At 31.9% G+C, this 22622-nt stretch overlaps 3 protein-coding genes across 5 annotated transcripts; 2 read left to right on the top strand and 1 right to left on the bottom strand.

The window, feature by feature from the left end:
• The first annotated feature begins 8 nt into the window (after window positions 1-8).
• Window positions 9-2141, top strand: LOC146527593 (protein-lysine N-methyltransferase EEF2KMT). Of its 2 annotated transcripts, none has more exons than XM_085204135.1 (5): window positions 9-428; window positions 521-838; window positions 1137-1395; window positions 1720-1935; window positions 2039-2141. In XM_085204135.1, the coding sequence occupies exons 1-5, from the start codon at window positions 357-359 to the stop codon at window positions 2137-2139; spliced, it is 966 nt and encodes a 321-aa protein (XP_085060261.1). In that variant the 5' UTR covers window positions 9-356; the 3' UTR covers window positions 2140-2141. The 2 variants fall into 2 exon arrangements, with proteins under 2 accessions (XP_085060261.1, XP_085060262.1); XM_085204136.1 differs by having other exon boundaries at window positions 18-428; window positions 628-838.
• A 5-nt stretch (window positions 2142-2146) lies between these two features.
• On the top strand, window positions 2147-8429 carry LOC146527592 (S1 RNA-binding domain-containing protein 1). The gene is made up of 12 exons (XM_085204126.1): window positions 2147-3219; window positions 3534-3687; window positions 4169-4398; window positions 4519-4767; window positions 5176-5410; window positions 5504-5619; window positions 5952-6099; window positions 6336-6419; window positions 6571-6713; window positions 6965-7177; window positions 7378-7634; window positions 7950-8429. Exons 1-12 carry the CDS (start codon window positions 2789-2791, stop codon window positions 8132-8134), a joined length of 2445 nt encoding a protein of 814 aa, XP_085060252.1. The 5' UTR covers window positions 2147-2788; the 3' UTR covers window positions 8135-8429.
• LOC146527591 (cilia- and flagella-associated protein 65-like) lies at window positions 8422-22475 on the bottom strand. 2 transcript variants are annotated; one of them, XM_085204124.1, is made up of 26 exons: window positions 22273-22475; window positions 21941-22160; window positions 21464-21621; window positions 21010-21129; window positions 17887-18169; window positions 17660-17741; window positions 17404-17581; window positions 16822-16928; window positions 16305-16437; window positions 15550-15713; window positions 14968-15135; window positions 14574-14640; window positions 14111-14281; window positions 13644-13832; window positions 13434-13510; window positions 13080-13350; window positions 12221-12460; window positions 11872-12045; window positions 11402-11545; window positions 11003-11118; window positions 10602-10721; window positions 10031-10163; window positions 9580-9717; window positions 9112-9227; window positions 8851-8973; window positions 8423-8589 (listed from the first exon to the last, which is right to left on the bottom strand). In XM_085204124.1, the coding sequence occupies exons 1-26, from the start codon at window positions 22381-22383 to the stop codon at window positions 8490-8492; spliced, it is 3903 nt and encodes a 1300-aa protein (XP_085060250.1). In that variant the 5' UTR covers window positions 22384-22475; the 3' UTR covers window positions 8423-8489. The 2 variants fall into 2 exon arrangements, with proteins under 2 accessions (XP_085060251.1, XP_085060250.1); XM_085204125.1 differs by lacking the exon at window positions 11402-11545 and having other exon boundaries at window positions 8422-8589.
• Between the last annotated feature and the right edge of the window lie 147 nt (window positions 22476-22622).

The following is a 22622-nucleotide window of genomic DNA, read 5'->3' as shown; positions in this document are numbered from 1 at the left end:
ATTAAGTTAAAACTTGCAAAAAATATTAAAACATTAAATCGGACTATTTTCACAATTAATGATTCGAGTTTATACTTGACACTTGTATTTCTCAGTTCTCAGTACTCTGTTTTTCAGTTCTCAATTTCTCATGTTGATTAACGAGAAAAGTTTACAAAACTATAACATCTCGATCATATGTATTTTTTACTAAGTCATGTAAAATACTATCATATGCTCTTTACAACAATGATTTTCACATAATTAGCGATAGTTCTTACATTTAGTTACACAGTTACTTACATACAATACAAGTAAATTTTATTATTTGCTTTTTAAGGGTATAAATAATATTTATTATTTATTAAGTTAAAATTATGAGTAAAAATAACGATTTAATTAAAAAACTTACACTGTGCTTCTACAAAGGTTCACATGTAGATCTTACAGTAAGTAAAACTAAACTACTATACAATTTATAATCTTTGTTTTATAAAATAAGTATATTTAATATAATTATCATACATATATGGTATTTTAGCCTGGTGATATGAAACTGCTGACATGGGATAATCAAGCAATGCTCTTAAATCAAACAATTTATTCATCTTTATTTAAAAAATATCCTTGTAATAAAAGTTTTTCTAGGTTGTTTTTTAAAAAGCTGATTGAAATCTTGGAAGCTGATCAAGAAGTACATGATGATATATATAAATTTGTATGTTCCACTATGAATAATAATGAAAATATTTATAACTACCAATACTATGTAATAAACAATGATTTGAATAATATTGTCACCATAAAGGAAACAAAAAATATGGTTATCAATGGTACTACTGGACTAAAGACTTGGGAGGTAAATATTTAACAAAGATGAGTTCTTCAAATAGATTTTGTACAAAAAAATATGTTACATTGATTGCAGTGTTCATTGTCAAAGTTTGCTTTTCAATACAAGCACCAACCACTTGTATGGCATTCAGTATAACAAATGAATTATAAATATACAGATAATATTAAATATAAATACACAGAAATGGAGAAGCAGTCATGCGACTCACAATTCTGTTCTATGCTCTGAATTTAATTTTGAGACATTGTATCAGAATAGTGAAAATCTACCTTAATATCAATATTATTCTTTTGTTTTGTAGGCTGCTCTCATGTTATCAGATTGGTCCTTAAGTAATGAGCAAATATTTTCTAACAAAAAAATATTAGAACTTGGTTCTGGAGTTGGATTCACTGGCATCACAATAGCAAAACACTGTGGAATAGAATCCATGCTAATGACTGATTGTCATAATGAAGTACTAGAAACTATTGATGAGAATATTCATATAAACTTTCCTAGCATTTCCAATCAACAAATTGATAAAAATACATTTTATAAAACTGAAAATAAAATCATAGGTAGTATTATAATATTTTGTTTTTGCTTCACTCAGTATCAAAGTAACCAGAGGGAACCCAGTGTTAAGACAATGGGTTTTTAACATTCTACCCACTTTTCAAGATATGTTTAGTGTTGAATTGCGGAATACTTTTTTACCGGAGGAAGGAAATGTAAATAATTATTTCCTGAGTAGCTATTGAACTCACAAATGTCACAAGAGTCAGATATCCCACTCTACAACAATAAGCTCATCCTTATAATAATATATCTAAAAAAAATTCAACTATTATTAGTGTAATAAAATATTACCATTTTCAATTATTTGCTCTATAATGTTTTAGGTGTTTTAATGTTGGATTGGAATGAAATTGATGATCTATCTTCTGATTTAATACCAGATATTATAATCGGGTCAGATATAGTATATGATCCATCCATTTTACAGCCATTGCTAAATGTTCTGAATCTATTTCACAATAGAAATAGTAAAGTTCATATATACATTGCTAGTATTATACGAAATCAGGATACATTTAATGAATTTTTAAGGGTATTAGGTAAATATTATGATTTTATTTGTATTGAAATATGTAGTTACTTATTTATTTATTAAAATTAATCAATTTGAAATATTTACTAAAAAAAAATATAATTTTTCAGAATCATCAAAATTTATTTATGAGAAAATATATCTTACAAAACAAGGTTTTATAGACTGGAATGAAGATGTAGACAAATGCTTATTAAAAATTACTAAATAATATATTTTTGTTTTTTTTTTTCATGTTCATCCGTTCTCCTACACTTTGATAATGATATATATTTTAGTTATAAATCGGCTTCACGCTGTATCCCGCGCTCAGCAGAGTAATACCCTAGTTTTAAGACACTCCGTTCCACAATTTCCGCCAAATTCTGGACGCATTTCTTGTTGAGTGGCGAAACTCAACGCCGCTCTTTGCCTCTCCACAGAGCGAAGATTTGAAAATATAATTGTAAATAAATATTTAATTTCCTCGAATGGAGATCGAATCCACAACCGTCGCGTTACAGTCACACCCTTGTGCCGCTGCATTATTAAGTTGAAATTTTATAAGAAAATCAAATTTTCATCAAGCTATGTTGAATTCTTTAATTTTGTTATAATTTTTTTATTAGCTTTTTTATATTAGCTGAGCTGGAGTTTTATCTTTATTTTTTATTACTTATTTTTTTTATACGTAATATTAACGAAATAAATTGTACTTAATAGACACGCCTAAAAGTCATAAGCCAACCAAATACTACAGACCATAGGAGTCTATTAGTCTGTATTTTGAATTTGTTCTTTTGTCAAACTAAAAGTTTCTTGAGTGAGATACCGAAATGAAATTAAGTACATATTAAGGGAAACAAATATTTGGTACTACAATGGAAGTCAAAGAAACCCGTAGTAGAAAAAGAAAAACAAAAGAACTTGACAGTGAAAGTGAAGAACCTGTGTCTAAAAAGAAAAATTCTGTTAAAACCACAAGTGCTAAAGCTAAAGTAGTTTCTGTTAAAAAAGATATTGTTAAGGAAAAGAAGGAACCTAAAGTAACGAAAAAGGTAACAAAAAGAAATATTAAACCAGTCAGTAGCAATGACGTGGATGATTCAAATAATCCCAATGCTGAAAATGCAACTGAAATTAATGATGATCCTTATAATAATTACTGGAATGAAGCTGAAATGCTGTCGTATTTTGAAAATATACCTCAACAACTCGCACAAAAGTTTATTTGTCTTTTGTCAGATGGCTGCACATTACCATTTATTGCTAGATACCGCAAAGAAGCTGTAGATCATCTCATGCCAGACCGGTATAGATATATTGTAAAATTCATATAAAACCTTGTAAGAATGTGATAATATTATTCCTTAGCTACTCAATTTAGCAGGGTAAGCAGAGAGAACACAGTGTTAAGTCATTCTGTTTTCAGCTTTCTGTCCGAAAAATTATTACAATTCTTGGTGAATGACAGAACTCAATGCCACACTTTTTCTATTGTCTTCTCTTGTGTTATATTCCTAATAGTATTGGTACCACTTACATATATTTATTTAATACTTTATTATATACATAGAGAAAATATTAATATAACAAAGAAAATAAAAGGCAATAATATTTTTTTAGGCTTCAAGAGCTGTATGAAAGTTATCAAAATGTTATTGAATTTAAAAAGAAAGTAAAGTCTGTATTGGCCACATTGAAAAAGTCCAACAAGCTTAGTCCAGATATAGAGCATAGCATATTGAAAGCTAAAAATTTATCTGAACTTGATTTAGTGGTAAGTTTTTATAATAATTCTAATGTTAATATTGTATTTATAATCATATTATTGTTTAAATCCTGTCAAAATATATATAAAGACAAAACTGTCTATAAGTGATTGGAATTTATAATATTTTTGTTGCTTAGTTTTAGTTAACATGAGCCTGGTATTTTCATATAGCAAGGAAGGCTATTCCTTTACTCACTGTCTGTCCAACTTTCAATATAATCTCAATCAATCAATCTCAATGCATGTTGAGTAGCAGTACTCAACACATCGCTTTGTTTTGTTACCAAAATGAGGAAGTGAAAATCATTTATATGTATTATAAATACTTCATATTACTTAAAGTGAGCATTGAACCCTCAACTGTCATGTATACAATCAGACCCTGCTGCTGGTTCACAAGTCTTTTTGTCTTATTTAATTATAAATAACATGCTTTGATAATAAAAGATTTAATTATTATTATTAATAGCATAACTTATTTTTATAGTATGGCCCTTTAAAGTCACATTCCTTGTCATTGGCTGAGCGGGCTCGAAAGTTAGGCTTAGAATCTTATGCAGTTAGATGTCTTAATGGAGAATATATAGATTTAAACAGCCTTTGTGATAGTAACAATGATGATATATCATCATTTGAAAAAGTAGAAACTCATATAACGCATATTGTTGCTGACATTATATACAAGGATACTAGAGTTTTACAACATATGAGAACATTGTAAGTACATACATTATACATATTGGTATTAAGTGATAGTGATATGTGTGATATTAAGTGTTTTTTATTGTATTCTAAATTGCAATATATTTATACTTATCTTGTCAATGCTTATTTTAGAAAAGAAGAAACTCGATTTACTATTCAGAGCAACAGAACTAAAAGTTCAACAAAGGAAAAAAAAGATAATGACAATAAAAAAGTTGACACTAAATCAAATCCTGAGACCTATAAATTATATTTTGAATGGAAATGTCCTGTGCAGTTTGTTAAATGTTATCAAACATTAGCAGTTAATAGGGGGGAAGACGAGAAAATACTTTCTGTTAAAGTTATAATTCCCGATTGGTTCTATAACAAACTTGAGAGGTAAATAAATGGCCTAAATTAATTTTAAAAGTATGTCTATTATACTTTTATGTTTTTAATATAAAATATTGTTTTCACTCAATTAACTAAGAAATTTAAAGTTTTATTTTCCTTCACCTGTATTCTGCATTTAGTAGAGCAGGTAGAGGTTTTTGCCATTTTTTCGATTTACAATTTTCGAGACATTGAGTGTTGAGTAGCGGGCCTTAACACCGCGCTTCATCTTAGCAGAGAGAGAATTGGGAATATATTTTTTGTTAATAATTTTGGAAATTAAAACTATTTAAATATAATCATTGCCGCGAGCAAGAAACAAATCCACATCTATCACTTTTACAGTCACACGCAATGTCACTGTGCCACAACGGTCGCATAACATAATTATTTTTACCATGTGACTGTTTTTAGATACTGTCTAACATTATGGAAAAATAACCACTGGGTCCATAAAGGTCTTGATGATGCATACAATCGTCTCATAAAACCATGGCTCACAAGACAAATTAGATCAAATTTAACGCTTGCAGCGCAGAAAGAAGCTGTTAAAACATTCACTAATAATCTTGAGAAGTATCTTTTAACTGATTCAATAAAGAATAGAGTCATAGCGGGCTTGGATCCAGGTTTTAAAGCAGGTTGTAAGGTGATTTATATAAGTTTTGTCTATAATTATAAATCAGGCGTTTACCAGAGCGAGGGAATTAATTTTGCTTAAAAGTGTTTATTTATTTTATAGGTGGGAATTATTGACATAACAGGGGGCAAGTTAGAAGCTTGTAACATATATCCCAAGTTTCATTCACATCAAGACCAAGCGGCTGACCAATTAAAAGATATTCTAGCAAAGTATAGGTATATTATATTACTATTTTTTTTTGTTTTATATTTCACCCTGAGAGTGAAAGGGCCTAGTCAAAATTACTGTAATAAGAACTTACGTGATGAAATATATTGTTTGAAAATACTCTCACATGACCGTAAAAAAAGTTTAATTATAAATATAGGCCGTCGGGGCGCAGCGGCACAAGGGTGTGACTGCAACGCGACGTTTGTGGGTTCGATCCCCAAAAATTACTCATGGTAGAAATAAAAATTATTCTGGTCATCACCAGTACCTAATAATTGTAAGTTTCAAATATCTCGCCATAGAAATTCTTAATTGATATTTTTGTGTTCTTTTTTAGAGTTGAACTAATCGGCCTCGGCAACGGTACAGCTTGCCGGGAGACCGAAATGTGGCTAAAAAAACATCATATATCCGATGGCATTCCTATTATTATTGTACCTGAGCAAGGAGCGTCCATTTACTCCATTAGTAAGGAAGCCCAAAAGGTGACTAATAAATAATAAAGTGTTGAAGATTGGAGTACATATCTTAATGGGAATGAAGTGTTTTAACACTAATTTCCGATATTTCTGTGCCTACCCTGCTATGTGCGGGATACGCCGTGAAGTCAAAAATATAATTTCCCCAGTTAGAATCTAACCCACAACCATCGCGTTTGCAGTGGAATGCTTGTGCCCATGCCCATATACGCCACGAAAACTTTTAAAATTATTATTTCCAGGAACATCCCAACATGGATCCAAATTTGATATCGGCACTGTCAATTGCTAGACGAGTTTTAGATCCTCTAGGTGAATTGATTAAGGTAAGCCAGGAAATTAAAATAATAATTCCTCTAAGTGTATAACGAACTAACAAATATCGCCTTTACTTTAAATTCTGTACCGCTAATATGTTGATTGGCCGTCTAAAATGGCTTATTTATATTAAAATTAATAATTTTATTATAAATACAGGTAGATCCAAAAAATTTGGGCGTGGGTCTGTACCAACATGATATACCACCGAAAATGCTAGAAGGTGCCTTAGATGCCACTGTGGAAAAGGTCGTCAGCCTTGTGGGTGTGGATCTTAACACTGCTTCACAAACTATGTTAAGGTAAATATAGGTTTTAAGTTTTTCATTTTTTTTATTTTGATTTACATAGTAATAAATTTCTTTAATTTGGCGTTATATTGCGTTTTTACGATTCCCGACCGGAAAATTAATTATTTAATATTTCCATTTTTGTCGTTCTGGTAAATTGGGATTCGGGAAATTGGGAACAGATCGCTTAACACTGGGTTTCCTCTGCCTAACACATAATATGCGGGATACCGCGTGAACCTAAGAAAAGACATAATTTTCAGACGTATTTCCGGTTTAAACGAAGGCCGTGCTAAAAAGCTTATAGCGTACCGTCAAGACAAAGGCGGTTTTAAGACAAGAGCTGAAATACTCAAAGTTAGTGGAATAGGAAATATTACGTATCAACAATGCGCGGGTTTCTTAAAAGTATTGGGAGGCTCGGAGCCATTGGATTCAACGATCATACATCCCGAAAGTTATTCTGTTGCTAAAGCGTAAGTATTATTTACATTTTTTTTAAAAACTTGTTATGTGTCTCAGTGTCATGTCTAAAATGAAGTTTTAAACTTAAAACTTATTTCGCAATTCTTGAAAGAAACTTATTATTGGTATTTTGTGTATTTGATTTATTAACGAATATAATATTTTCTGTTTTATAATAACTTTTCTAACACAGAAATATATTTTTTAACAGATTTTCCAAAAAAATAGGAGTCAACATAAAAGAACTCGCTCAACCAAATTTTCCTGAATTGGTAGAAAGAAAATGTTTATCAATAGATATTATAGTGATGAGTCAAGACTTAGAAACCGAAGTTAGTACATTAGAACTAATAATAAATGCGTTCAAACAGAAAGCTTATGAAGACAACATGATTACATTTTGTAGACCTGTATACTCTATGACTGTGCAAGATAAGAGTCAACTGGAAAAAGGGATGTCTCTGACTGGTAAGACTTGAAGTATAGTACTGTCGTGACCGTCCAGAAGCTAGCTCAGTTTTTGCGTATTGTGCCCTCACGGAGAAAAAAATGTTAAGATAAACATTTCTAACTTCAGGGCAGCCATGACTTGTACTTAAATACATATTTACTAACTTGAAGAAAATATTATTCAAAACTTAAAATTAACGTTTTGTATTCGGAAATATTGCTTCCAGAAAATATGTTGAAGATTTTAGAGTTTAGACCCTCTAGATAATAGTTTTTGGTTTCCTTTATTGCTTTTATATCAGGGGTTTCTCAATATCATTTAATTTATTTCAGGTGTAGTACGCAACGTAGTCCCATTCGGGTGTTTCGTGGATTGTGGGGTCGGAGACAACGGCCTCATACATACAAGCAACTTGGGAAATGCTCAACTAAAGCTGGGCGATAGAGTCGCCGTCACGCTTATATCTACGCCTCAACCGAAGAAAATACAGTTAAAATTGGATAAAATACTTGATTAGGGTTTTTTTTGGTTTTACACTATATCTCGTATATAGATGGGCAGAAGGAACCTAGTGTTACGAAACTGCGTTCCCTATATTCTGCTTAGTTTTTGAGATTGCATTGCTTGCATCTCACAAGAAAATGAAAACAATTCGTTCCTCCTAGTGGAAATCGAATCCACAACCGCTGCGTTTGCAGCCAGATTGCTTTTGCGTTACGACGGCCTTGACTTGATTTACTTAAGTGACCTTTTTATCTATGATATGTTTAATTTTAAGTTATGTTGAAATAAATTATTTTTTTCAATTATAATTGTTATTTATTAATATTAAAGATATAATAGTTAAGGGTATATAGTTATATGGTATTCTTCTATTCGGCTTCTAGAATCGCAGTTTCATATTTAGGATTTAGATTATATACGTGAAAAATAGCCTTGTTCACTATAGCGTCGCATATTCCGGACGTTACCCTTAAAACAAAATCATTATAATTTATAACAGTAATTTTTATTTATCTGTATTTTTCAAAACTAAAGTGATTTTTTTTAAAAAAAGAACATTAATATAAAACCTATAAGCTGACGCGTTTAGTCATACGCTTGTACCACTGCACGACTGGCCTGTATTTCGACTTTTTCACATAATTATGTGTGAAAATTGCATAGTAAGTGACAAACTGAACTTATACTTTATATTTCAACTCAAAAACATTTAACAACTGTATACCTTACCGTTTGCTCAGCTTAGGTCGTGATTCAGACTCAATGACATGAACCAAATAGTCATAAGTGGGTATATCTTCTGTGGCGTAATACTCTATTTGGGTTCTGAACATCTTGCTGTGTAACGCATCCCTGAAAAATGTAAGGGGTTTTATGAATAGATATAAAAGGTATATCTAAAATCCTGTTGTTTTAAAAAGTAAAATACATATATGTAACATATATGGAAAAATATTAATAAAAATACATATATGGAAAAATATTAATTACCATAGTATGCCATCAATTATTTTTATAATATCGGACATTGCCATGTTATTTCCACCGTAAATTTCTGGACGAGGTCCGTAGTTATTGTCAGATGAGAACAGATCGTACTGCGGTGGCTGAAAGTTATAAAGTATACTTTAACAAAATTACTTCCATACAACTTAAATGATAACCCAGTAGAGAGAGAATAAGTGTATTTGCATAATATACAGTTTGTCTCACAGAATAAAAAAGCATCAGTAAAAAAATATTAAAATAATAAATAAACAATAAGAGTACTCTCATGTATGCATATTACTACTGGTGGTTACTAAAATTAATCTGAACACAGTTTAGATCGATTTTTACAGTGTATGCTAAATTTTTAAGTTTTAACTCAATAAGGAAAGAAAAAATAATAAGATAGAAGTAAAAATACACATTTTAAACTACATAGACATTAAGTATTATATATTTACAAAAAAATACCTGTTCCCACATTTGTTTCAATAACATCCGCGGATATCCATCTCTTTGGCCTTTGGATGATACTGACAGTGACATACCAACGTAAGACGGTTGTGGCTTCTTCAAATCCAATACGTATGGTGGACAATCATTAATATTCTGAAAATTATTATTTTTAGTTAAATGACCACAAAACTTTTGACAAATTTAGCAAGAAAGAATTTAGATTGTTTTAAATCTTTGGACGTCAAAATTTGTAATTATCTTTCTATACATATCTAAATAACAATTTGTACGTATTGCATTTGTAATACCCTCATTAACAAACTAAAAAACACTTGAGGCCAGTCGAGGCGCAGGGGCGTTATTGTACGACTGTAAACGGGTTTCCAGGTTCCTAGGGTTCCCTCTGCCTAGGATAGGTTATATGTGGGATACAGCATAAAGTAAAAAAAAAAACAAAAATGCTTACTGGGTGTGTTAGACCATCTTCAGTGATAATGAATTCCTGCTTACATTTTTCAGTTTTGGTCCTTCGTAATATCTCGTTTTTCTGATAACGTTTACGTTCAGTTAAATCTAAGATTTCACAAGTTATTGTCGTTCTGAGGAATAGTAAATTATTTTAATTAGATAGGTATATACTAAGATGCAAGGGAGGTTCGAATCTTACATCTATAATGTACTTAATTATTGTTTTCAGTCAGACACGTGTCTCGATATGTGGTCACTAAACCTTAAATAACCGACATAACTTTTGAACTATCTATCACTATCTTTCTATTCGCGGCGATGAGTACCAGCACTTAACACGCAATACACTCCGCCGAATTATACGGCGGAGTGTCTTAACTCTAGGTTCCCTTTGCCTATCCCGCTATAGGCGGGATACAGCGTGAAGCTGAAAAAAAACTTGTGTAGGTACAAAACAATGACTTGTACAATTAAGAAAAATACAAAATAAAATGTTTATATTATGTTTTATATATAAAATAGTGGAAAACAGATAGTTTCAAGTCTTTTTAATAAAAAAAAAAACATACGTAAGCGTAGCCGGCTCTTGTAGGGTATAAACTGTAATGGTGATCCATTCCGTGCTCTTAGGCTGAATGACCCCCCACCACGGCGTCATTACTATATTGATAATATTAGCTATTCTTTCTCTGGGAAATTAATTACCATTTTGACATATTAATTTTTGTATTTAAAATTAATTTAGCAAATTTTCAATAAAATTTAAAAAAGGAGTAAAAAAGGAGGAGGAGACGCATAGGCACAAATTATGACTGTAAACGTGACTGGTTGTGGATTCGATCCCCATTCGAGGAAATGAAATGTATATTTATATTTGACTTAACTCTAGGTTCCCTCTTCCTAACCTGCTGATTTTTTAAAGAAATTTTTGATATTTTACAAATAATGGACGAATACAGTTTTAACTCACGGCATCCAAATAAATCGCAATACGTGATCCGTGTCATTGTTTATGGCTATAATTTCCCTTAAGAGCGAATGTGTTGACATAATCGGTAACGTCATATGTTCCTTGGACAAGTACACCTAAATAATGTAGTGAAAAGCATAAAAGATAAAATCGAAAATAAGCTACTTTTCAGTAGATTTTTATAACTCTACTAAAACACTTTAATACGAGGGTATCTGACCTATACCTAAAGTAAAGTAAAATATATGTATATAACAGTAGTAAACTAGTTTGGTCTATAAATAATATATCCGTAGCATTGTAGACCCATAAAATATAGAGTTAAACATTAAATAGGGAAACAGATTAAACTCCCGATTTACTTAATTATTTACTTATTTTGACAAAATCTATGCTAACAATATCATTTTTATGTACTGATCGAGCCAGCTTCTCCACGTATAAAGGAATATCTAGTCTTGTTTCAACGCAGTTGGGGAGACCGCCTTGCCCTTTGACGAGTATTTTGACTATATCGTATCCGAAGGAACAATAAAACATCACCTATGGAACAAAATACATATTAGTGTTTCATTTACAAATAACTTGGTCTCTTTTCTAACCTTATTCATCCGGATAATCGAATGTATAAAGAAAAACTGGTTTTGTACATATGTAACAGAAAATTGTTATATGTCTATAAAAGCAACAAAATCAATGTTTATTAAAAAAATATTAACATTTTCCAACACGCCTTATACACAAATAAATTATGTACGTATATATACCTGCATATTTTCTTAAGTTTCATTGTAGTAGGTTGTATAAAATAAATATCGCGGTTGATAGTCCAGTCCATTGACATATCAAATATAATACATGAAAATAACCTCATAATCAATCATTTCCGTAGGCATAAAAGCAAAAGGTAGAGCAATTTTTTCCATCGGCGGCACTTCAGCGAAGTATTGCAGACAACGTATCACCGTTTCATTGGCCCCCGTGTTACCACGTAAAAGACGCCAAGTAGCAAACACCTCTGTGGGATTGTAGAGCCATAAAATCTAGAGATGGAAAAAATAATCATAAAAAAAACAGTAAAATAACATTTTTAAAATAACAGTAATAAATAATCATAATTTGAGAGACATGGTTTTTATTATTAAATATAACCAGAAGTTGAAAAAAATATTCATAAAATAACATATATATAAAATATTTTTAGTATAAAAATCTTACTCGTGTCACAGGATCCAAATTGTTAATGGGCACACGGCCGCAGTCTAAAACAGTCAAATAATCGTCCACGTCGATATTTCTCCTTAGAGGAGTCAAAAATCCCAAAGAATTCGTACAAGTGTTCAGATTGACAAATATCTCCAAGGTCCTTTGGTTGGGCATCGTCATAATAAAACACAGCCTATGACGAGCTTCATATGCGTATTTAAATTTTATGTGTAGCAAAATAGGTGTGTCTGGCTGCAAGTGTTTGTATCACTATTTACCAAGCATGTAGCAGGGCATGCAAAGGGAGCAAGTGCTAAGGCACTCCGCTACCTATTTTCTCCGAATTCTGAAGACATTACGTGTTTGGTGGCAGAATATTTTCCTGCGACCAGATCAAAGAAATGAAAATATTAAAGACTTAATTTCCTATAGTGGAATTCGAACCCAAAGTACTAGGAATTATACCTACAATCTGTCGCCATAACAGTGACACTGCTGTGCCCCTGCGCCACGACTGTCCTCAATATAATATTATGTTTTTAAATAATATTTAATATAAAAATATTATTTGGCATATTACTTTGTTCTCATATCTCTTAGAAGATCCTGTTTCTTCTAATAGAAACGAATACAATTTCGACATATTTTGAAAACACCAAGATTTAATACATTTTATATTTTCATTTCTCCGCTCTGGTAATGAGGAAAAGCGACGGAATTGTCTTGATGGGAACGGAGTGTCTTAACACTATGTTCCCAGGTTCCCCTGCTGCACTGCGCGAAGCTTTTTAGCTTCATTCTTTACAAACTTTCAATTGTGCTACAATTTTGTCGCTATTAATTTAAACAACCATAGCTACAACCTACTAACCGCTACAATACCGTTCATGGGTGACAAATCAACCAATTGTCTATGATAGCACGTATGCCTCATTTCATAAGTGGAGATACCCACTTGGACCTCAGACATAATACAATCACATATCTTCTCTCTACGAAAACTAAACGGCACTGGCACATTATATAAACAAGCTAACACAAAAATAAATTCTACGTCATTTGGACGAACACAAAGGTCCGGAGCGTGTAAATTAACAATTAAAGGTGAATTAGGACGACAATCTTGTAGTTTTTTATTGAATCTGAAAATTAACATTAATATAAGAAATATGATTGTTTTAGTTGTTACTTAATATTAATTAAATTGCTAGTAAATTATACAAACTCTTCAACATTAACTATATTCCATACACAATGATCGCTGAAAGTGATAGGGCATCGTACAGATATGGTACGCTTGACCTGAAATTAGTTTTTATCAAATATATTTCATTTTTTGACAGTACACTATAAGATAATTAAAAACAAATATTAATAAATGAATAACATTTTAAATTTTATAACAATTTGTGTTTGAAAACATGAACTTTTTTACCTTAATTGTTGGGTAAATCCCGTCATACCAAATAATTAAAATTGTTTTCTTAATAGGTTGTATTTCTTCTATTTCATCATATTCAGTACGATACAAAACTGTATATTTAATATCTATCTGTCGCGAACCAGCCCCATTTGCTATTGCTGTCATTTTAACTTCACAGTAATGCGATGGCTTAAGGCTATTCTATTAATAAAACACAAATTTATCTTTCAAAAATAAAATGTAACTAAAGTAAAAATATCTTAATTTTATTGACATACTTACCTAAATGAGAATATCACAACTAAAAGCTTTAAGCAAAAACTTGAACGTATCAGCTGCATTTATTACAGGTTCAAGTCACACTTGAGAATATATTTAACATAAGTAATCACGACTAAAGAAAAATATAAAAAAATATAAAGAAAAATATGAAAAAAAAAAAATATTTTCATATTCTTAAACAAATATAATAAACTTACGACTGAGGACTCAATTTCAAATTGATCACCGCTATAGTCATCTCCCATGCCGTTAATTACATGATATAGCTTGGAAGTAAAAAAGCAGGAACCGTAGTTGTAAAGAGTGATCGTCGTTGAAGCTTTTTCTCCTACTACTGTATCATGAAGATTAAATATTTTTGGCAATACCTATTAAATACATTTAATTTTTATTAAACACAAAAAATATATATTTATATTTTTTTTATTTTCATATTGAATACAGTAAAGTAAGCCTTCTTCGATTGTCATTTTCTCCTCTAGTAGGAAAAAGTGCGGCGCTTCTGCCTCTCAACCCGCAATCCGAATCCGAATCGAAAGTAGAGAATGGAACGGTGTCCTAACAGTGATTCTCTCTGCCTACCTGCCTCACAGGGTGCAGCGCAAATATTTACAAATAATAATTAATACGATATTAAACAAAAATATTTTGTAAGCTTACTTTCAAATTCGGTAACTCAGAGAAACCGGTAATCTGGATAAATAACTCCGTCGGTTGTCCAACTGGCCTTTAAATATTTTTCATTATAAAAAATTAATTATTTTGGTGATATTAAGGATAGGTAAAATATTTAAGATGTTTTTCTATATCTTCAGGACCGTATATATTTTGCTTATCTAACATTGCTACTAAAATTATTCCCACTAAAAGGCATTTAAGTAAGATTTTGGGACCCAAAGCCGTAATTTGAATAAAAAATATATTCATCTAACCCAAAATGATCACGTTCAACGTATATTACACTCGTTAGTAGTGGGATCTAAGAATATTAATGGCTCTTAATATAGAGAAAAATAATAATACGAAAATATTTCAAAATTAACAACAAACTAACTTTCCATCAATCAAGCAAATACAAGAGCACACAACTGTTGTTTCATACACTTTGTCGTGTTGTTTTGGGAAGAACCACCAGTGGTATCTCACTATCTCTTTAGGAGGTAGCACTATACTACCGAAACTATCGCCACCCAGCCAAGACACGTTGCTTAGTATCCTCATACTGAAAACAAAAGACATGATGACTTCTTAAAAAAAATCAAATTTCTTTCTTAAAAAAAAATATGGCCATTACGTCGCAAAAACACGTATTTCGACATTATGAAGGGAATCAAGATTATGAAAGAAGAAGAATATGAAAGAGAATTATGAAATTTGACAGCTAGTACCCACTAGTTCAGAAAAATCTAATAACTGTACATTTGTGGTTAAATCCTAAAAAATAATAGCATTCGCCGCTATTTCAAGTGAGGTATCAAATAAAATGGCTCTGGCTAAGCTAAGCTTGAATGTCAGAAAAAGTTCGAGACCTCCAATTTTTGTGCGGAACCCTCGTTGGACGAAACCGACTCGCACTTGTCCGGTTATACAAGCGGGAAAATTAATATTTATTTTATTTATAAGTATAGATACTTACTGTATCTCCATTCTAGTTAAATTGTGCATAAAAGCAGTACAATAGTTGGTGCACCCTGTGATCGTCGGCGGGAACTCGTACACGGCGTGCGTGTCCGGATTGTAGCCGTGCGACATCATCTCCACTTCGCTAACCTCCGCGCTGCCGATTAGGCAAATACGAGCCTGTTTCATATTAGCTATTCTATAGCTAAGTTATTTAAATTAAAAATTCATCATTTAAATCATTTCAAAATATTAGTTAAGTAATTCTTTCAGCTTCACGTTGTATCCCGCATGAGGTTACAGCACAGCAGCAAGCAGGATAGGTAGAGAGAATCTAGACTGTCTCTAGAATCCGTATTCTGGAGACATTGCATATTGAGTTTACCACTCATTCTGCATCTTTAATCTTTTTGCATCATTTAAGCAAAATTTTAGAGTTAGCCTAAACTACTTTATGCGGGATATTATTACATATTTAAAAACTTAAGTTGGTAATGCAGATTAGTAATTATGTCGTTTAAACAGGTGACGCCATGAGCGGGTCGCTAGTATTTAGGTAATATTTTCATTTCCTCGTTCTGGTAACGAAGCAAAGCACGCCTCGCGTTGAGTTCCACTATTCAACACGCAGTTCCTTTAGAGTTGAGAGGAAAATGGAGAACGAAGACGGAGTGTCTTAACACTAGTTCGCAAGTCCCTATGCTATATGCGGGATACAGCTATAAGCTAAAAAACATTGTAATAATATTTAAGTCAAATAAATGAGCTTACAGTTTGAGATTTATTAATAACAAGGTCCCAGTTTTCACAGTACTCCCCAAATGATATCGGCTCCAACGCAACCGTCACTATTTGCCATCCACGCCCTTGCACGATACCGCACATAGGCATTACAACGAAATTCCTACATATTATTTACATGATAATAAGAATAAATATTAAATAGTAACATACTATGAGCATTCGTCATTGTCATAACAAATTGCTGTGCTGTGGAAACTGTGGAAATGATATCCATTCTTCGCATTCAATACTTTTTTTATCATTATTACGTGCAATTGCAAAGGTTTATCAATTTTATTCTCCAGGTTTCACATTAGAGTAAAATACTGCCCACTTTTTGAAAAGAGAGCCTCCTTATATTAAGAATAATATTTTATAGATATTATTATTATCTGAGGAGACTGGATTGTTTTTAATGTTATGTATATTTAATGTTTATTATGTTTTTTTTATATATCACACAAAAGTTTTAATAAGTACACGAATACATGCAATTGTTTCTTACGTTTTGTAAGGGGCTCCAAATTTGAAATGCATGGGTATTCCCGATTTGTTAGAAAGTAGAAAGTTTGTGAATGTTGTTCTAGCAGGAACTGTTGGTGGTAGAACGACCTATTTAAAAACGAAAAAGACATTAAAATACCGTTTTAGTTCTCAGTTCTATTACCTTATTTTTCGCTTTGAGCGTGCCAGCTGAGCACGAAATCACTTTTCCAATTTCACTTTGTATAGTGAACACATGGCGGGAAATCTAACTTTCTCTATATTTATATCCGAATTCGTGTAAAATTTCCAACAATTAGCTACCCCCTTTAAAGCGTACCAAGAGTGTACCAAACTACCAAAGCGGCGTAACCCAACGCCTCACTTCTTTATTATTATTTATAATACATATATATATATATATATATATATATATATTTACCTATGACTTGTAAGGCTGAGGCCGGGGACTTGTATGGTGTATAATATAGGTATATTATGTACCATACAACCCTATGGTCAACACAAGTTCTTGTGGTACAAGTCAAGTTTTTATTTTTGTATAAATACATATTTTTTTAAAATTAAAATTAACAGGAAAAACCTCGGTAGGACAATCCCACTCCGTACTCCACTCAGCACAAGGCAACCAAGTATTACCAATGCAAGGTATTCTGTACCAAGTGTGTTTAATTTTTATATATTCGGATTCATCATCATAAGATTCCAATTGGAAATCTCCGCACAGTAAATAGCCGAAAACTTCGTTATCTAATTTAGGTCTGTATCAACACAAGATATATTAAAAAGAATTTTATTTAAAAATATAAAAATAAATAATAATTCTTTTTTAATATTACCTGAATCTTATAGTGAATAATTTAGACTCATTGGGTGGAATATCACAAGTTATTGGATCAATTAAGAATACATTGTCAGGATCTGCAAGAAGTGAAGGTAGATATCAAAATATTTTAACTTTATAATTTAGCTCTATTTTTTATAAATTAGCACAGATTATAAATATCTAGCAAGACGAATATGCTGCATGTAGGTATGTATATCATTTTGTAAGCTCTACACTCACCTTGAATCCAGGTCATTGATCCTTCTTGGGATTCATGATTTGTGACACACAACGTTTGCGATATATTAAAAGTGTTATCAACTACACTGCCATTACCAAAATCTAGATGTTTTTCATAAACGGATGCCGACGGAATATAAGTTAATCGGTTAAGGCTGTTCTCCATTAAATGAGCTGATCGACTCTTTCTTTTCCAATATTTTTGAAAAATATGATTTTTCAAATCGTAAAATGGGGTTCCGGGTAAGACAACTGAAGCTAATATAGTAAGATATAAAGGTTCCTGTCAAATGAATATTTTTATGTCAATATACTTATCTATTTCATTGAATTTTAATGGACATAATATAATTACAGTATATTTTTCAAGAAACTATCGTGTGGCACTTGGATAGCGTATAACTAGAACCGCGATAGTTGATGGTGTAAGGTGCGTTACCATTTTGATTTCTATGCTCTGGTTAGTAAAGTGCGACGTTGATATATGAAAAAATTGTAAAATCAAAGGTACATATCAAGAACTTTTAATATATGATTTCAAATCCCGTTTTTGAAGAAATTACAATTTTCTAGTAATTCTCTTAGAACCCTTTGTATTTACTTACACATTAAAAATCTGCTTTCTCTCTGAATGGAGAATAATCACTAATTTTAAATTCTAGCTCATCGTATTGTCTTTTAAAAACAAAAAATACTTGTGAAAGAATTATTTTGATACGTCTATTAGTTTTTGAGATATTGTCCTTTAAAGTAAGCGCGCGACGCGAGATTCCGTCGGGCGGTAACCGACTCGCGTGACGTCACAGGTCTTGCAAAACTCGCTCGCTCAGTTCGTCTTCGTTCACTTGCAGTTCGCGTTCCACCACAAATTTAGTTTCGTTTAATAAATAATATATAGGTATATTTTTAAAATCTTTTTTTTTCACATACATAATAATAGCGAGCATTGTATTTTAAGATATTGAAGTTTTGATAGTACTTTGTCAAAAAAACAGTTCTATCCTGCTCCGTTTCATGGCGTGTTGTACCAAAATCTTTAGCTTTGATTATTTTTATTGTAATATTGAAACTAGAAAGCTTGAATTTTTTCCAACAACACTTGGCTTGGCTTGGGCGTTACCACAAACTTATCAGTACTTTAATGGAGAGACTACTCAGAACTTTGATGGAGGCATACAGGAAAAAAAAGGAGAGCTCTGCATTAGATTTGCGGCCTTTTTAGATTTGCAGAAGGCCTGTGTGCCAATGTATTTGGAGGGCATTGCGATCCAAAGGCATCCCTGAGGCCTATTTTGAGATTATCAGAGATATGTACCACGATCCCGCTTGGTGATTCGCGATGGTTAGGACTGCTGTTGGCGACACCAAACCCTTTAGATCACAGTAGGGGGTTCACCAAGGCTCGGCTTTTAGTTCGTTCTTATTTATTGTAGTGTACTGTCACGGCTCACATCCAGGATTAGCCTCCATGGCTGATGATGTATGCCGATGACATTACACTCATTGAAGAGAAGCAACTAATGCTGGAGCGTAAAGTGAACCTCTGGAAGGGTGCGCTTGAAAACGGCGGTCTTAAACAAAATGTGTCGAAGACCGAATACATAGCCTGAGGGAGCCCGGACTCGAGCACTGTCCTTATAGTTCCTGAGCCAGCCGTTAAGTTGGAAAAGTTTCAAGTACCTTTATGCATGAGTCTGGAGGCATCGATCACGATGTCCATGGCTGGATAAGCGCTACCGGCCAAATGGTGGGAGGTTATATATACATAAGGAACTATGTCGAATGCAAGTTCCTTGCTATGTCTGTCCTGCCCCTGAAGCTAGACCTCCGAACGCCCAAGAATGCGGTGTTTGGATGTCGTGATGCAGGACATGAGTGCCAATGGTCGAACCACTCAGGACTTTACAGATCGTGTAAAGTGGAGTAGGTTAAGCAGGAAGGCAGACCCTGGCAACATACGCCGGGATTAATGCCAAGAAAAAGAAGACTTGGTTGCAGTTGTTGAAGACTCGTCGCTTCAACGATGTAGCCTATTATAAATGCCATGGTATGTTTACAATCACCTCTGCTGGCGGCACAATCTTCGCAGATTACGTATAAACTTATTGCTTCTTTTCATTGCATTCTAAGCTGCAATAATATAGTTTAATACGTGCGCGGTGTTCTGCTGTAATCTACATTTGGCAATACATACATAACCTACTCTTTTAACTTATACGTATGCAATAGCACGCAATAGAGAGTTATGGTCATATATCATGACCATAACTCTCTCTTGCCGATCTTCAATAATCACAATAAAAATATTATTCAGATATAAAAATATTAAGAATATTAAAAATCTACATAAAAAATATTATATAAAAATATTAAAAATCTACATTAAAAAAATTGTGCATGCTCAACTTACTGCATGAATTTAGTTATATTATTATTATATTATTTTCACTTATAAAACAATCTTACTACTTTGAACTTGAATAAAAAGTTTGGTACTTTTAACGCAAATAGCGTTACCTAAAATATGAAACTAGTTAGGTTAGGTTACATTACAGTTTTAAATAAATAATTTCAAATAAAATAACGTAAGATACTTATTATCTACCCCAAATTGACATAACATTACTAGTTAGACAACAAAACTTATCTTCGCATTTTTACTCCTCGCATTTCTGCGGCGATGAAATCACTATTTTCCGATAAATAATCGGCAACCATAAATCCATCTATTACAAGTAGGTTATCCGATTGACCTTTTTCGAATCCTCCATCCATTTTAATTAATTGTATTAACACTAAACACAAGCGAGTAACAAACAAACAAAGTACTGCGCGAGATCTCCTATCACCGTTGGCGACTAGTGAGTTCTGCGATACCTGTGACGTCACCGTCGGCCGCGGGACTGTTAGCGGCATTTGAAATTTTTGCAAACTTCAAATGCCTGTAAAATCATAACTACTTGGTTTATTTATTTTTAATGAAACAAAAACTAGTGTATTTGTATACGTAAAAACTTTACTGTAACGAACTTTGAAGCATTATTTCGTACCTATTACCATTCCTCATTGTGTACGGAAAAAATTATATAGATTTTTAAAAAAGTAAACAGGTATACTTATTACCTGATTTAAAACTAAGCAAATTAATTCCGTCGTATATACACCTAACGCTGTAGCGGAAAATATTATTGTCGTAGCAATACTTTCAAAAGCTCTAATAACACCGCAGTTCCCTGTTGAAATCTATAAGAAACAAGGATCAAATAAAAAACAGTATTAAAATTATGATTAAAAATGTGCTTAAGGTTATTCTTGTTCCCTTTTCCCAGTATAATCTTGATTTTTGACAGAACGTAGCTTTGATACCAACATTAATATAATATTTTTTGTGTGTAACTTCATTATTCCCAAGCCCCTCAATATTATTAGTCGTTAATTCTTTGGTCAGAAAACCTCGAAAAGTTGAATGTTTAAATATTATTTCTCCAAGACCAATGTCAAGACCAATGTCTTGGAGAAAGACACTACGTCTTGTATCCTAATACTAACTAGTTTAGAACAAATATTACATTCTAACTTGAAAAAATCCAACAGCACCACAAGAAGGTAAAAGCCATTGATAAGTAGCATCAATGGATGATTTGTTTACAATATTAACTACATCCGTTCTTTGTTCGCAGACATTTTTGACAACTCTAAATACAAGTTGTTTTTTATTGATAGATATTTTAGGACCTAAGTAGAGAAAATTATTTAGATTAAGTATTAAAAGTATTGAAATGACTATAGTCATAACTATAAAATTAGATAGGTACCGAATCAATGAACTACCGTCAGCGAGGCTTAAGTTGAGCTTTACATTACTTTAGGTGAGCATCAAAAGTAAAGTACAAAAAAAATCAACCTTAAAAAATATATAATTTTTTTCTACACATTCTTCTTCTACATCTTCTATACCAGACGCTTTTCTCTATGTTCATTAAGCCTCGCGGAGTGTACTGTATTTCTATAAACAATACTTATGTAAAAAAATCTAATGTATGTTTTCATTTACCAAAACATTTTCCTTTTAAATTCAACCGGTACGTATTACCAGATGTATCGCCTATAATAAAATAATCAGTGTACAACTGATGGGAACTTTTCGGCTTAAATACAATTTTCACTTCAGCCCAATCAAGTGGCTTTACAGGAGTGGAATTTACAGATACCTTGAAAACTTGGTCTATGTTGTCCAAAATATACATCAACGACACACGATATGTCAAATGTAACTAAAAACATAAATTGAATTGAATTGAACATTAATAATTGAAGCATAAGACAATAAATATAAAGAATAGTTACATTAAATTAAATATTTTTAATCTTAATAATAATACTTACGTCCGTTAAATTTTGAATTAGTATAATCTTTTCAGTTATAGTATCAATAGGTACCAAACCAAAATCTACAGTCTTTGTTTCTGTAATACTATCTGCAGAGAGGTTTTGCATTATTATATTGAAGGAGTAATTTGTATATATAAATTAGATTTAAGCTTTTCTATAATAACGATAGCTTAAACAGAGTAGGCATTAACTTTTAGAGTTTGACATATTGTCTTTAATGTCATTCATTAAAAAAATATATACGGTATATATTAACGTATTTATATTGGTGTTAAAAAAGTATAATATGTGAGGATTGACGAATATGAAATAATTCCAATTTTATAACTATTATTAACAGGACT

Source organism: Heliconius melpomene, chromosome 20 (genome assembly GCF_056956725.1).
Source record: "Heliconius melpomene rosina isolate 202511_hmr_F chromosome 20, ASM5695672v1, whole genome shotgun sequence".
Lineage (NCBI taxonomy): Eukaryota > Metazoa > Arthropoda > Insecta > Lepidoptera > Nymphalidae > Heliconius > Heliconius melpomene.
The sequence above is the reverse complement of the archived record's forward strand: the minus strand, read 5'-3'. Positions and strand labels throughout refer to the sequence as shown.